This window comes from Papio anubis, chromosome 16 (genome assembly GCF_008728515.1).
Source record: "Papio anubis isolate 15944 chromosome 16, Panubis1.0, whole genome shotgun sequence".
Classification (NCBI taxonomy): domain Eukaryota; kingdom Metazoa; phylum Chordata; class Mammalia; order Primates; family Cercopithecidae; genus Papio; species Papio anubis.
Window position 1 is genome coordinate 31,212,625 of NC_044991.1, and position 16,326 is coordinate 31,228,950.

The 16,326-nt window shown below is 49.5% G+C and overlaps 1 protein-coding gene across 9 annotated transcripts in view; it reads left to right on the plus strand.

Moving 5' to 3' along the window:
• Nucleotides 1–392: 392 nt before the first annotated feature.
• Nucleotides 393–16,326, plus strand: part of DGCR2 (DiGeorge syndrome critical region gene 2) — an 81,839-nt gene continuing 65,905 nt past the window's right edge. For all 9 annotated transcript variants that reach the window (XR_002515299.2, XR_004178859.1, XR_004178860.1 and 6 more), the window contains exon 1: nucleotides 393–785. Coding sequence is in view for 6 of the 9 variants with exons in the window: in XM_017945125.3 (XP_017800614.1) it covers nucleotides 707–785 (79 nt within the window). In the remaining 3 variants the exon portion in view is untranslated. The remainder of the gene's footprint in view (nucleotides 786–16,326) is intronic.

Below are 16,326 nucleotides of genomic sequence, written 5' to 3' on the forward strand. Positions count from 1 at the left end.
CTTTGGGGCGCACTTTTGGGCTGCTCACGGGACCTGAGCTTGCAGGTGTTAAGACCCTTGGAGTCTCAGCCAGGTTCCCGCTTCGTCCTCTCCGCTCCCCACCCGCGCGACCCCACGGCGCCCCGCCCCATGCCCCGCGCCTTTCGATGTCTGTCCTTGTGGTCCCACGCCCGCCGCCCCTACCCCGCGTCCAGAGACCCTACTCCCTTCCCAGGCGGCGTCGCTCAGGCCCCGGCCCCGGCCCTGCCTCTCTGCTTAACCAATGGCACGCCTCACTCCGTATGGTCCCGCCCTTCCCTTAGAGCCCGCCCCTCAGTCACCGCCCTTAGGTCCCCGCCCACCGCCGTCGTGACCTTAGGCCTCACCCCCTTCGGGGGGAAGGTCTGTGGCTCTGGCCCCGCCCCCTGCCTTGGCGTTCATTGGCCCGCGCCGGCGTCGCGGGCGGGAGGCGGGGCGGCGCGGCGCGGAGCCGAGCAGGACGGCAGCCATCTTGCGCGGAGCTGGAGTCGGAACCTGAGGCTGCTGCCGAGAGTGCGCGCCAGCCCGCGGCCCAGCCGAAGCTCTTTCCCGCCGCCTCTCCGCGCCTCGCCCAGGTCCAGCCCCGCCTGACCCTCCTCTTGGCACGGTCCCCTGACCCTCAGTCCGGCCCGGTCCGGCCTCCCAGCGGGGTCACGCAGCCGCCCCGGGGACGATGAACGGAGGATAAATGGTGCCCAAGGCAGACAGCGGCGCCTTCCTACTGCTCTTCCTGCTCGTGCTCACTGTCACCGAGCCGCTGCGGCCAGGTGCGCCGCGCGATGGGGGCGGTGTGGGGGCGGGGCGGCGAGCGGGGCCGGGGTCGCCCCAGGACCTCCTTTCACCCGCGGCGCCCTTCTGCAGGGGCCGCGCCTGGGGCAGGGGCGGGCGGGGCCTGGCTCGCGGGCCGCCTGGCACTCTCTGCGGACGCCTGCTGGAGCTTACCTGGGCTCGCGGCGCCTCGGACTTCGTGCAGCTGTGCTGTCCGGGATGTTCCTCTGGGCCCTTCCTGGGAGCGGCGGCGGCCAGGAGCTACGCCACGGGCGCGCCCTCCCGCCAGCCCAGTGTCGGAGTCGGGCTGGGGACAGCGGCTCTCGGGGGCACCTGGTTTCGCAGAAGTCCTCCCAGCAGTGGCCTAGTGGCAGCCTCTCAGTCCTGGAAACTCCTCGCCTGGACATTGGTGGCTGTGGCAGACTGTCATTCAGTGAGGCGTTGCACTGAAGAAGTCGTCAGCTCACACCCGGTCCAGAGGAGGCACCAGGAGTCAGCCTAGCGTTGTGTGGCCGGCGCCAGCGTCCCGCGAGCGGAGACCTCGCCACTGTGCGGGGCCCTTAGGCGTGCTGCGTGTATGTGATGAATGAGTCCAGGCTTTGGAACTCCCCTAGGAGCTAGTGTGTTCTTAAGTCTGTGGTGGGGAATCAGAACCCGGGCAACCTCCTAGGAGACCCTTTTCTACCTATTTCAGTGTACCTCTCCTTCCCTTGAACTGCCCCAGAAAATCAAACCCCCTAAATACAGGACCGATGTATCCATCAGGCACAGGAATTCTGATATCACTGGCCCACGGTACTTTTAGTGAACTGCGAATGTTATTTTATTTCATTTTTTAAGTCAGCAGAAAGAAACAACTTCTGGTCAAAGAAAATGTTTTCTTATGTATATTAATACAGTTTTCTTTATGCCAATACAGTGAAAAAGCATGACTCTTAGTATTTCTTAGTGGAGGAAAGGTCCCATGAAGGCAGAAGTGCCAGGGCCGTCTTCTCTGATGACCTGGGTGTGGGAGCACGGGGTGTGTGGCCCTCTCCTCTGTCCTAGCCAGGCTCCCAGCCCAGATACACCGCACCTCTTGGCTCTGCGCTTGTGTCATCTGTATGGAATGTCTGCCTCCTCCCTGGTGCCTACCTGGTGGCCAAGGCCCTGACCCATGCTCAACCTGGACAGATTCAGTGATGCTTCTCTGGTCTCCCCATGCAGAGCTAGTTGCTCACTGCTTTTGGCTGCTCTCTGGGCAGCGGGATGACTGGTAGTGGGGTGGCCTTGGTAAGAACAGAAGCCAGGGCCGGGCGCGGTGGCTCACGCCTGTAATCCCAGCACTTTGGGAGGCCGAGGCGGGTGGATCACGAGGTCAGGGGATCAAGACCATCCTGGCTAACACGGTGAAACCCCGTCTCTACTAAAAATACAAAAAATTAACCGGGCGTGGTGGCAGGCACCTATAGTCCCAGCTGCTGGGGAGGCTGAGGCAGGAGAATGGCGTGAACCCGGGAGGTAAAGCAGGGGGGTGTCATAGGAGACCTCACACTGAGACTGAGGTCTCAGTAGGGCATGGGTGGGGTAGCTCTGGTAGAGGGAACAAACATTCTTTTCGATTCCATGACTCTCCAGATGAGAACATTGCAGCTACCCCTGGAGGCGTCTTGAGTTGCTGTGCAGAACCTGGGAGCTGCAGTTGGCTCCCTGGCTTTGGCTGGGCAGTGAGGGCGGGCCTCTGGGCCTGATGTGTTCCTTGTATGCCCGCGTGTGCCTCTTCACACATTCACCCTATGTCCTTCCTGAGAGTGCTGCAAGGATCTGCCTAGCTGGTGCTTTCAAGAGGCTGGGGCTTCTCTGGTCTTAGTCGGCGTTCTTTCTGTGGGGATCCCGGCCTTAAAAGCATACTTGGGTATGTGGAAGGTACCAGTCAAAGCCCACTTCTCAGGAGTGTGTTTTCTGACTCCTGCCTGGTAGGTTCCCTGAAGATGAGGCCAAGCCACTTGGGTCTCCTCTCTGGTACAGGGCAGGGTGGAAGGCCTTTCATGGAGTTATGGGGCAGCAAGTGCTTGCTGTACTTGACCTTTCACCAATTTTTTTTTTTTTTTTTTTTGAGACAGAGTCCTGCTCTGCTGCCCAGGCTGGAGTGCAGTAGCGTGATCTTGGCCCACTGCAACCTCCACCTCCTTGGTTCAAGCGATTCTCCTGCGTCAGCCTCTCGATTAGCTGGGATTATAGGCACACACCTCCACGCCCAGCTAATTTTTGTATTTTTAGTAGAGATGGGGTTTTGCCATGTTGGCCAGGCTGGTCTGGAACTTCTGACCTCTGGTGATCCACCCACCTTGGCCTCCCAAAGTGCTGGAATTACAGGTCTAAGGTACCATGCCCAGCAATTTTCTTTTAAATGCATATTTGAACTTGATTTAAGATGTGTCATGTGCCGGACACTGTTCTAAGCACTAATGTGTATTAACTCTCAAGAGGTCCCTGCTGGATGCTATTTTTAGTCTCATTTAAAGATGGGGAAGCTGAAATCCAGAGCGCTTGTGAAGCTAAGTGGCTGAGATGAGATTTCATTGTAGGAGTCTGGCCTTCCCCTCATTGTGCACCCCGACTGGGGCTTGTGCACTCCAACTGTGTCTCCAGCCCAGCCACAGGAGTACCTCACATTATGCTCTGAACAGCTTCCTTAACCCCAGGTGGAGCCACAGGGGACCTATCTGTCCCCTGATAGGTCCTGGGGTCCTCTAGGTGAGGGTGCAGAATCTTTTTCCATGTGGATACTCCAGTCTGAGGGACAGAACCACCCACTCCCCCAAATCCCTTCTGTGTTTGGCCATGTGACCACTGATGATGTGTGTTATGATCACTGGGGGTGTGATGAGGAAGAAGGGTTGGAGACTACTGCTAAGGTAACTGACAGCAAGACGGTGGGGGATTTGGGGAACACTGATAATGTCTCATTGGCCCTTTCTCCATCTGTATAGAGAAGGCAGCATTGATTGCTGATTCTAAAACTGTTTTTCTTTCTAGCTTGAATTGTGAAACAAAATTGTATCACAAGCCACAGCTCTATCCAGGTTGAACCTACCATATATAGCTGAGAAAAAATTGCCTTCTGAGTACTGGTGCACCCTGGTCCCTTCCTGCTGGTTGCTGGTCCTGTACAGGGCTTGTGCTCAGCCAGGCCCCTTGGTGAGGTATAGGATGAGAAGATCGTCTTCCTTCTATTGCTGGTACAGCTAGCTGGGAGAGGCAAATGACTTGTCTAAGGTCACACAGCTGGTGAGCAGCAGAGCGAGGGTTCAGACCCAGGTGGAGCTGGCTGCTAGCTTAGGGTTCTTGCCCTTTTGCTTTCAGTAGGCAGCTGTGCTGAGCTGATAAAATCTCAGGGAGCTGTGAAGTGAACACAGCACCTTGGCTCTGGAGTCCAGAGTTGTTTTTTTTGAGACGGAGTTTCTGTCTGTCACCCAGGCTAGAGTGCAGTTGCGGGATCTCAGCTCACTGTAACCTCTGCCTCCTGGGTTCCAGTAACTCTCCTGTGTCAGCCTCCAGAGTAACATTATGGCGTACACCACCATGCCGGGCTAACTTTATATTTTTAGTAGAAACGGGGTGTCACCATGTTGGCCATGTAGGCTTTCCTGAAATTCCTGGGCTCAAGTGATCTACCTGCTTTGGCCTCCCAAAGTTACGGGATTGCAGGTGTGAACCACCTCACCCGGGCTGGAGTCCAGAGTTTTCTATCGTGTGACGTAGCACAAGGGTTTGGTGAATAGGGAGAGAGTGCATATTTTCATCACAAGAAAAAGTGACCGAGGCTTAGAAGTAGCTGGAGAGGTGAGCTTGCACCTGGCCTTGCCAAAACCTCCTGAGTTTGGAGTGCTTTCCTCTATAGCCTGGTACTGTGACACTTTGTAGAGTTTGTCCACTGGTAGATTTGGCTTTTGGGTTAACAGGTTCATTTTTTTTTAGTTGGAAAGTGGTGTAATATACTTTCTAGCTTTACTAGCTAATGAATTTTCCTTTCTTTTCTTGACAAAAAGAAACCTTTTACTTGGAAATAATTTCAAACTCACAGAAAATTTGCAAGAATAAAATGAGTGCAGAGAACACCTGCATATTCTTTGCTGAGGCTTCCCTACTGTTGGCGTTTTACCTTATTTGCTTTATCCCCCGTCCTCTGTGTGTATATGCATATCGTACATTCACACACGTTGCTTTTTTGTGAACCATTTGAGAGTAAGTTGCATGCGCCATGGCCCTTTATCCTTGTACATGTTAGCCATTGCAGAGAGTAGAGGCTGCTCCCACTTAGCCCCTCCCCATTGTTCTCCCTAACACCTGCTATGTGCCAAGCCCTGTGTCACGTGGGAAGGTCTCGTGGGTGCACGAAGCCCTGTGGTTAAAGCCCAGGTTGGCCCAGGTGGCAAGCTGGCATCACTGCATGTCAGGGTTATTATTTTAGTTGGCGGTTCTAGGTTCGGGAATGAAGATTGCTGTTGTGGAACATTTGTGCTCTGTTAGGCTCTGTTAAGCTAGCTTATGGGCACTTTTCCCACCCCTTCCTTCCCAGATACTTCCCAGAGTGCTGAGTGATTATATCCTCTTAGCAGTGGTGGCCAGTGATTTGTTTGTGCAAGTGTCCTTCTAGTAGTGACGGCAGGTAATCTTGTTACGCACAGATCCTCTTAGGAGTAATGGGAGGTGATTGATCTATGTGTGTCCTCTTAGCAGTGAGGGCAGGTGATCTAGCTGTGCACGTGTCCTCTTAGCCATGGTGGGAGGTGATCTGGTTGTGCAAGTGTCCTCTTAGCAGTGATGGGAGGTGATCTCAGTGATGGAAGGTGATCTCAGTGATGGGAGGTGATCTCATTATGCATGTTTCCTCTTAGCAGTAGTGGCAGGTGATCCGGTCGTGTGCATGTCCTCTCAGCAATGATGACAGGTGATCTAGTAGTGCATGCATCCTCTCAACACTGATGGCAGGTGATCTGGTTGTTGACTCTCCTCTGCTGGACCTGAGCCTTTGACGGGCAGGGAGTTCCTCTGCTTCTCTTGGTTGTTGGCATAAGGAAGGACCCGACTGGCGTTTAGTAGTTTCTTGACTCTTAAGTGGAATGCATCAGTGACAACATTAAGGACCCCGTAGAAAGCTCATGACTGATTAGATGTCTTTTCCTTGGTGTGCTGCTAGATTTTCCCTTATCACATGTGCTGTTATGTTTGGGTGCTGAGGTTTGGTGACCGTCCTCTTTCCTTTCTTTCCCTGCCAGTCTGCAGAGTGGGCTTGGTAATCCAGAGAGACCAGTTTTGGGCCAACAGTTCATTGAGCAGCGTGATGCATGGGCTTGGGTATGGTTATTATGTGAAAACTGTGTACCAACTGTATTTGTGTTTCTGGCATGATTTACCAGTTGTCCTGGGAGCTTTAGTCAAAGCCATTCCATCTCATCCTGCCATTTCAAGCTGTGTGTCCTGTCAGTGTGGACATGGTGGGCTTGGCAGGGTAAGTCTAGGTTGAAGGGTGAATGGCCTGTGGACCCAGATGTCCTGGACCTTCTGGGCATCCACTTGGGAGGTAGGGAAGCTCAGGTCTGGTTTGACCTCAGATGAGCTGTCTGTAAAAGTAGCAGCTGGGATTAGATCAAGCCTTCTCCTCCCGGTCCGTGGCAGCAGTTGGGTATGGTGGCTTAAGAGCATGGGCTCGGCTGGGCGCGGTGGCTCAAGCCTGTAATCCCAGCACTTTGGGAGGCCGAGACGGGCGGATCACGAGGTCAGGAGATCGAGACCATCCTGGCTAACACGGTGAAACCCCGTCTCTACTAAAAAATACAAAAAACTAGCCGGGCGAGATGGCGGGCGCCTGTAGTCCCAGCTACTCCGGAGGCTGAGACAGGAGAATGGCGTGAACCCGGGAGGCGGAGCTTGCAGTGAGCTGAGATCCAACCACTGCACTCCAGCCTGGGCGACACAGTGAGACTCTGTCTCAAAAAAAAAAAAGAGCATGGGCTCTAGAGCCACACTGCCTAGGCTCAGTCTGCTCTGCTGCTCACTCTGTGACTTCTGCTTCAGTTTCCTCATTTGGAACATGGACATCATAACAGAACTTCATGGAGATGTTGTGAGGATTAAAATGGGTAAGCATAAAATTCTAAAAAGTGTCTGATGTAAAGCAAACTCTTCATCAGGCAAAATGTTAGTATTAATCACAGAGAGACTTCAGGAACCCTGACCTGAAATGTGAAATGTGAGGTTGTGTGTGCACAGGGCATATTGGTCGGGAGAGGGCTCCCTCAGGAGGTGGCAGAGCGCAGTGGCTCTGAGGAGTGTCTGCGCACAGAGAGTGCGCTTTGCTGTTCTGATGGGATCAGAGGGACTGCGTATGACTCTCTGAGAGCCCCCGAAACAGCCATGGTGCTTTGGACAGGGCGAGGATTGTTCATACACGTTTTGCTCTTTGTCACATTCATGCTGTGTCACCTGGGCCTGGTCAGGCACAGAGTGGGCACTCAGAAATCAGTTATTGAACAAATGCACAAATGCCTATTTATATTTTGACATAAAGAGCAACAGCTAGTTTAGCCAGCAGGCCTTGCAGCTGCCTCTGGTGGGGGTGGCGAGGAGGATGAGAGCCTTGTGGCAGTCCTGCAAAAACGCCTTGGGAGGATGGGATGGGGGGTAGGGGACATGGCTGTGGAGCCAGCTGGCCTGGGCCCCACCCTGGTGGGAGCTTGCTCCTGTGATGGGAGCTGAGCTGAGAGGTGAGAGCAAGTGTGGCTTCTCATTAATGTGGATCCTCACTGAAGCTCACCAGCTGCCCAGCCTGGGGTGGAGGGTTGAGGGGCCCCCCAGAGGGAGGGACCCCAGGAAGCCAGTGCAGAGGGAGCACTGCCTCTCTGATGGACTTGCTGGCACCTAGCTTTGAGAACTGGACTGCCCTGTGTGAGGATGTGGCCAGACCTTCCCTGGGTCGTTTGCACAATGCAGGGCTTGTTTCTGGTCAAGAGCTGGCTGGGTGCATGGGCTGTACATGCTTGCCTCTTGGCCTTCTCCCCTCCTCTGCCTGGGGTAGCTGTTGCTTCAGTCACTCTGGGCTGGTCATTGTTCTCAGTGCCCTTGTCCCCTACAGGTCCCTCCCTGTAGGCTGACTTCTGGCTGACCTCTGGCAAAATGGCAGACAGCTATCAGTTTGGTTAGCTTGTCTTCCTTGGTTAGTCTGTCATCCTTCAGCTGTTGGCTGCTACCTGTTAGACAGGACAGTACTGAGGACAGTACTCTGGTGAGTATGCTGGACTGAGGGTCCCCCAGGTAGACCCTGCCCTCTTCCTTGCCTGGGAAGTCTCATTTTCTGGGAAACCTTCCTTAGGAGTTCATAGTTGTGGAGACGATTGTTTTTGGCTGGCCAGGGCACTGGATGAGGGGCAGGAGTCACAGCAGAGGGACCCAGAAGGTCAGCACAGGGGTGGTCAGCAGGAGACTGACCATAGGACCTGGCCGGGTGCTCCACTGAAACTAGGTCTGCTGATGCAGAGGTCTCTCCGGTGCCCCTGGCTGCTGCTTAGGGCCTCCAGGTAGATTAGTTTACCTACAGAGCTCTGTCTATGGTCTTAGAATAAGAGGACCCGGAAGAGCTAGAGGCTTGTTGGGGCCCATGGCAGGCCTTTGCTGCAGCTCTTGGAGGTTTCTTGGCCACTCCTGACAGTAGGAGCAGCTCTTAGGATTTCCCCATCTACCCTATTTGTGAAGGATGCCTGCTAGACCAGCATGGTAAGCCATGGGGCATGGAGAGAGCCCAAGGGTGTAGAAGATCTTGTCTGCACAATCTAGAAAAAATAAAGTTGATATTTTTTCACATTTGGTAACATTCATACATGGGATATTTTACATAAATGGAATTATGTTTTTTATTTAATTTTTTTCATTTGTTTTCAGATCTTTGTAGATCAGTACATATATAACCTCATTCTTTTTTTTTTGTAACAAAAGATGGAGAGGAGAGGTGGGAATGGATTGGGGCAGGGTTGTCTAACTCATTCTTTTTTTTTTATCCAAACGGAATCTTGCTCTTGTTGCCCAGGCTGGAGTGCAGTGGCGTGATCTCAGCTCACTGCAACCTCCACTTCCTGGGTTCAAGTGATTATCCTGCCTTGGCCTCCCAAGTAGCTGGGATGACAGGCATCTGCCGCCATGCCTGGCTAATTTTTGTATTTTAAGTAGAGATGGGATTTTGCCATGTTGGCCAGGCTGGTCTCAAACTCCTGACCTCAGGTGATCTGCCTACCATGGCCTCCCAAAGTGCTGGGATTACAGGTGTGAGTCACCACACCCAACCAACATGGATATTTTTAAGAGTACAGGCCAGTGCTTATAGAATATATTCCTCACGTGAGGTTTATCAGGTTGTTTCCTTGTGGTAAGATTGAGTCCGCTCAATTTTGGGAGGAGCAACACTGCAGGACATTCAGTCCTCAGTGTATCCCATCAGGAGGTGCCTGCTGCTAACTTGTCCCAGGAATGGTGATGTTCACTTTGACCACTTGGTCAAGTGCTGTCTACAGGGTTTCTCTGCTGTAAAGGTGCTTTTTCCCCATTGTGATTGGCCAAGGACTCTGTGGGAGGTAGATAGCTTTGTCAGGTGGTTTTAAGCATCCGTTGATAATTCCTGCCTGAATCGGTTACCATAATGATTGTTGCTAAATGGTGATTTTATCTTATTCTTTCTACTTTTATTGGTATTCTATAAAATAGAGCCTTCTCCTGCAGAATTCCTTTTTATTTACTCTCTGTATAGACTCATGGAGTCTTCTTTTTATTTAGTGTGTTATAACCTGTTATTGTCATAGTTCACATTGGGGCTCATATTATAATTGAGTTGGCAAGTGGAAACCCCTTCACCTGGCCCCTTCAGGATGGGAATGTTGCCTTCTGACATGTGTTCATCAATTGGAACATTCCTTATTGCCAGGCTCATCTTGCACCTTACCTGCCCCAGACTGGAACAGGGCATTTTTCCACAGAGCACTGGTTCCTTTTGGTGGGAGATAGTATTTAGAAAGCAGGATTTTGGTGGTAGGTGTGTTTATTGCTAGCTACTAGAGTATGCTGCAACTCCATCTTTTCAGTCTAGCCCAAGAGGTATGTCTCTACGTGCATGTGTCTGTCTCTGTGTGTGCATGTGTGTGTGCGTGCATGTGTCTGTGCCTGGGTAAGTTCATACTGGGTTTTTTTTTTTTTTTTTTGAGACGGAGTCTCGCTCTGTTGCCAGGCTGGAGTGCAGTGGCGTGATCTTGGCTCACTGCAACCTCCGCCTCCCAGGTTCAAGCAGTTCTCCCCGCTCAGCCTCCCTAGTAGCTGGAACTACACGCATGTGCCACCACGACCAGCTAATTTTTGTATTTTTAGTAGAGATGGGGTTTCACCATGTTGGCCAGGATGGTCTCGATCTCTTGACCTCATGATACGCCTGCCTCGGCCTCCCAAAGTGCTGGGATTACAGGTATGAGCCACTGTGCCTGGCCCATACTGTTTCTTTAGTTCCAATCCAGCATTACAGGGTCTTACTTTCTCTGTTTCATGTTTGTTTCTCTTTTTTTCTTTTTCTTTTTTTTTTTTTTTTGTCTCCTTTTTTTGTCTTTTTAGTAGAGACGGGGTTTCACCATGTTAGCCAGGATGGTCTCAATCTCCTGACCTTGTGATCCGCCCGTCTCGGCCTCCCAAAGTGCTGGGATTACAGGCTTGAGCCACCGCGCCCGGCCTGTTTCTCTTTTTTTCTACAGTGAAAACCCTGGCTCCCAACAGCATCAGTAGGTTTACTCATTTGCTTAGTCTTACACTGCACACAGAATCGTTTCAGAAGTGCTGCATTCACACCACTAGTAACAGCAGACCTACTAAGTAGAGTTTAATTTTTTTTTCTTTTTTTTTTAGCTCTTTGTGTTTTCAGACTGATGGTGTATACTCAAGAGTCTTGGGTTCAAAAGCCACTTGGATTAATTCTCTTACACAATTAGGTTCAAAACTGTGTTGTGGCAGGGCAGGGTGGTTCACACCTGAAATTTCCAACACTTTGGGAGGTTGAGGTGGGTGGATTGCTTGAACCTAGAAGTTCAAAACCAGCCTGGGCAATATGGCATCTCTGCAAAAAATAGAAAAATTAGCTGGGTATGGTGGCGCACGCCTGTACTCCTAGCTACTTGGAGGGGACTGAGGTGGGAGGATCATTTGAGCCCAGTGAGCAGAAGTTGCAGTGAGCCGAGATCATGCCTTTGTACTCCAGCCTGGACAACAGAGCAAGACCTGCCTCAAAAACCAAAACCAAAACCAAACCCAAAAAAAAACCTGTTTTGGTTTGAAACTGTGTTTATTAAATAATATTGAGAGTGGTATTTACTGTAACCTCAGTATTATAACAAGCCCCTCTTTCATTACACTAATTGGTAAGGAAGCATCTCAATTTTGAACAGGTTTTATTATTTTCCTAGGTAAATTTTTTTCCTTTCTTTTTTTCTTTTCTTTTCTTTTTTTTTTTTTTTTTTGAGATGGAGTCCCGCTGTGTCACCTGGGCTGGAGTGCAGTGGTATGACCTTGGCTCACTGTAACCTCTGCCCCCGGGGTTCAAGTGGTTCTCCTGCCCCAGCCTCCCCGGTAGGTGGGACTATAGGTGCAAGCCACCACGCCCGGCTAATTATTGTATTTTTAGTGGAGATGGTGTTTTGCCATCATGGCCAGGCTGGTCTTGAACTCCTGACCTCAGGTGATCCACCTGCCTCAGCCTCTGAAAGTGCTGGGATAACAGGCATGAGCCATCATGCTTGGCCAATAATTGGATATTTTTAAAATAATTATTTTTCATTTCTGAGAGTCCTGAGCCTTGGTTGACGCACTTTTGTCAAAACTCTTGGCAAATCACTTTTTCAGTTTCAGTTTCTTCCTGGAGACCAAAAAAAAAAAAAAAAAGAAAGTGGGGGTTTAGATGTTCAAGGGCTATTTGGGCCCAAGTGCTGACATTGTGAGCTTGTTGGTATAATAGGGTCTCAGTTCCCCCAGCCATCACCTTTTGTGTTTCCTGTCCGTCTGATCGCTTGGGTCTGTGCTCTGATAGTCTTTGGGCATGCAGTGGTATGGGGGAGCTGTCTGAAACAGGGCCTGAGGTTGGCCTGGGAGTTTGGGTGTAGTTGTGCACACCCTTTACCTGACAGACTCATTGTGGAGGGGTGATGAGTGGGGTAGGTGGTAGGTCCGTTTTGGAGATTAGGATGCTGAGGCCCAGAGAGGTTAATTAGCTTGCCTGGTGGCATCACTTAGCTTTTAAGTAGAAGCAAGAACAGGAAACTCAGGACTGCTGTCCTGAGCCACGTGCTTTGCCTCCTGCACCATGATTCCAAAAGCTGATGAAAGAGCTGTATGGCAGAGGGAGCTAAGTGGAGCGCCGCCACCTGGGGCCTCCTGCCTAAGAACCAGGCACCTTTTCACCGGGTTGAGCATCGCTAGTGTTCACAGTTCTGACTGCACCAGCATCTTGTGTGGACAGTGGTGCTGTGATGTCTCTTTGGGCTTGGGTGATCAATTCAGGCCAGCTGGTGACCACCCTCTGTGATCTCACCATACAGTAATTGCATTCAAAGCGATCTGTACGTTCCCAGAAGCTTGGGAGGCTTATTAGAGAGTCGCCTTCTTTTGTATGGATGGACTTTGTGGATTTTCAACCATGTGGTTGTATTACTTCTTAATAAACACTCATGAAAGTAAAAGATGAGGAAAAGGTATTTTAAAGGGAAAAAGTTTCGTATAACTGAATATAAAACGGATATTACTTAACAGAAAAAATAGATCTAAAATGCTTAGAACCAACAAAAAATTTAATGAAATTCTAGCTTAATGCTGTTGCATATTTCTGCTTTACAATTGCAGCATGAGATGTGATGATGCCTTTTTATAGGAAGTAGGTACTCATATTAACCTCATTTTACAGATGAAGAAACAGAGCTCGGGAGACTAAGTGACTTAGCTAACGTCACACAGCTTTTAGAGTCAGGGAGTGGGTATTTGAAACCTGGGCTGCATAGAGCTCATGCTGTGGTATTGCACAGCTTCAAGAGAAGTCTTCGGCTCGTTTTCCATCGACTCCTTGTCTTTCTCCTTCTTTGCTTTCTTTCTTTTTTTTCAAATTTAATTTTATTTTGCTTTAAGTTCTGGGATACATGTGCAGAACGTGCTGGTTTGTTACATAGGTATACATGTGCCATGGTGGTTTGCTGCACCTATCATCTAGGTTTTAAGCCCCGCATGCATTAGGTATTTGTCGTAAGGCTCTCCAATCTTTCTTTTTTTTTTTTTTTTGAGACGGAGTCTCTGTCGCCCAGGTTGAGTACAAAGGGTCGGATCTCAGCTCACTGCAAGCTCTCCCGGTTTATGCCATTCTTCCTGCCTCAGCCTCCCGAGAAGGACTACAGGCGCCCCACCTCGCCTGGCTAGTTTTTTGTATTTTAGTAGAGATCGGGTTTCACCGTGTTAGCCAGGATGGTCTCGATCTCCTGACCTTGTGATCTGCCCGTCTCGGCCTCCCAAAGTGCTGGGATTACAGGCTTGAGCCACCGCGCCCGGCAGTCCTCCCACCTTTTCAATGTGAACCTCCCCACCCTGCTTTTCTTGTCTTCTTCCCATTGCTTCAGCAGGCTACAGGTGCCACAGCCCTGACTCCTCAGTGCCCACCCCTGCTGTGTCCACGCAGATGCCCCCAGAAAGCTGACACTTCCCCGCAGCCTGTTCCTGCAGTCCCTGCCTTGGTTCTTAGTTGATGTTGTCATCATTATCAGCCCCACCCCATCCCCGTTTCTGAGCATCAGGCACCCTGATCAGCACTTGGCACACAATAGCTCCATTAACCTTACCTGTAACCCCACTTTTTGGATAGAGTTTTTGCTGTGTTAAATCTTGTGCTCAATTTAAGTTTTGAAATAAGCGCAGGAAATGAAGCTTTCAGACTGCACGTGTTTCTTTGAAAATTCTTTAAAGACCCCGTATGATAGGACATGTGCTTTTTGTGAGTGTAACTCCCTGTGGTGATCACACTAAAGTTTGGACCCACTCTGCTAGACAAGGGAGGAACTGGGCAGAGCTACCTGCCCATACTGGGCTGTAGGCTCAGTCTCCTTTTAGATGCCTCAGATTTCTAGTCTTGCTTTCTTGCAGGAGTTACTTCGTTCAGTTGTAGTATTATCCTTAGGACTTTAAAATCCCTCCATATTTTATGTGTGCTTTTCAGAGTTAGGTGACCTCACTGCTACCCCAGTTTTTTTTTTTAATAAAATATAGTAAAATATACCACCATGACCACTCAATTCAGTGTTCAGTTCATTCAGTGTTCAGTTCGGTAGTGCCAGAGTATGTACCTTGTTATGCAACAGATCTCTAGAATGTTTTCATCTTGCAAAACTGAAACTCCGTACCCATTGAGTAACTACCCTCCCTTGTATCTCTCTCTCCAGCCTGGCAACCACCGTCCTACTTCCTGTTTCTAAGAGTTTGACTACTTTAGATACTCCATATGAGTAGAATCATGCAGCATTTGTCTTCTTATGTTTGGCTTATTTCACCTCAAGGTTCATCCATGTTGTAGCATGTGTCAGAGCCTCTTTTTGAGACTGAGTAGTGTTCCACCGTGTGTGTGTACTGCATGTTGCTTATTCAGTGTGCACTTGGATTGCTTCCACCTCTTAGTTACTGTCAGTAGCTCTGCTATGAGCATGGGTATATGAATATCTCTTTGAGACCTTGCCTTCAATTAATTTGGGGTATATACCCAGAAGTGGAATTGCTGGATCATGTGGTAATTCTATTTTTAATTTTTTAAGGAAACTCCATGTTGTCTTCCATAGTGACTGTTCCATTTTACACTCCTACCAATGATGTGCAAGAGTTCTGATTTCTTCACATCTTTGCCAACACTTGTGGGTTGTTTTGTTTTGTTTTTTTTTGACAGTGGCTATCCTAATGGGTGAGGTGATAGCCTATTGTGGTTTTGGCTTACATTTCCCTGATGATTAAGGAGGGTTTTTTTTTTTTTTTTTCCTTTTGAGACAGTTTAGCTCTGTCACCCGGGTTGGGGTGCAGTGATATAATCGTAACTCCCTGAAGCCTTGACCTCCTGGGCTCAAGTGATTCTCCTGCCTCAGCCTCCCATGTAGTTGGCACTACAAATGCGTACCACCACAGCCAGCTAATTTTTTGTTTTTTGTTTTTATTGGTAGAGATGAGATCTCGCTTTGTTGCTCAGGCTGGTCATGAGCTCCTGGGCTCAAGCAATCCTTCCACCTCTGCCTCCCAAAGTATGAGGTTCATTTTCTGATATGTGGAGTCCAGTCGTCTAGTACCATTTGTTGAAAGGTTATGCTTTCTGCATTGAATTGTCTTTGTACCTTTGTCAAAATCCATTGACTACATTTGTGTGGGTCTGTTTCTGATACCTGTATTCTGTTCTGTTCTGTTGGTCTGTGCATCTTTTTTTTTTTTTTTTTTTTTTCCAGATAAAGTCTCTGTTGCCCAGGCTGGAGTGCAGTGGTGGGATCACAGCTCACTGCAGCCTTGACCTCCCTGGCTCAAGTGATTCTCCCACCTCACCCTCACTGAGTAGCTGGGACCACAGGTGTGCATCATCATATGTGGCTAATATTTTTAATTTTAATTTTTGTAGAGACTGGATCCCTATGTTGCCCAAGCTGGTCTCCAACTCCTGGGCTCAAGTGATCCTCCTGTCTCAGCTTTCCAAAGTATTGGGATTACAAGTGTGAGCTACTGTGCTCAGTGTGGTCTGTGTATCTTTACTAAGCTTTTGATCAAAGACTTTTTTAATTTTGAAGAAGTCTGATTTATCAATTTTTCTTGTTATGGTCATGCTTTCTGTGTTTGTCTAATAAATCTTTGCCTACCCCAAGGTTACAAAGATCTTCTCCTTCCCTAGTAGAATCTGAGCTTCGTGGGGGTGGAGGCACCTTTTGTTTCTCTTCTTGCTCTTCTCACTTGTGTCCTGCACAGCACCTGGCCCCTAGGAGGTACACGGCAGTGTTCATGGAAGGAGCAAATGAGTTGTCTTAAGGATTCATACTAATGTATTCTAAGCACTTGATATACTGCCTGGCACATGCAAAATGAGCATTCAGGAATCTGATTTGGCTACAGCTGTTCTTTCTCTTAGAGAAATTGGCTGTGCTATCCTGTAGCTATGATCAAAATGTGGTGTGAATGTTGGATGAAACTGCTGGCTGATGTTTACATCAGATGCGAGATAACTCTCACTCCAGTTCTGTCCCACCTTCCTGCCCTGGTCTTACTTCCAAGTATGTAGCCCCTCCTGCCCGAACCCCCATGAAATAAAGACTGATTGCAGGTTGCTGTTCTTTTCTTGAAAGTGGCACTCATGGAATAGATATGCTTGGCAGACCTGCCTTTCTCCTCTTTCATCTTATATGATCACTTCCTTTTTCTTAGGACCTTCCCTTCTTTTCTAGGATAACTTATTTTAAACAGGGCCTTCTTCCCCAAACATCTGCCTGA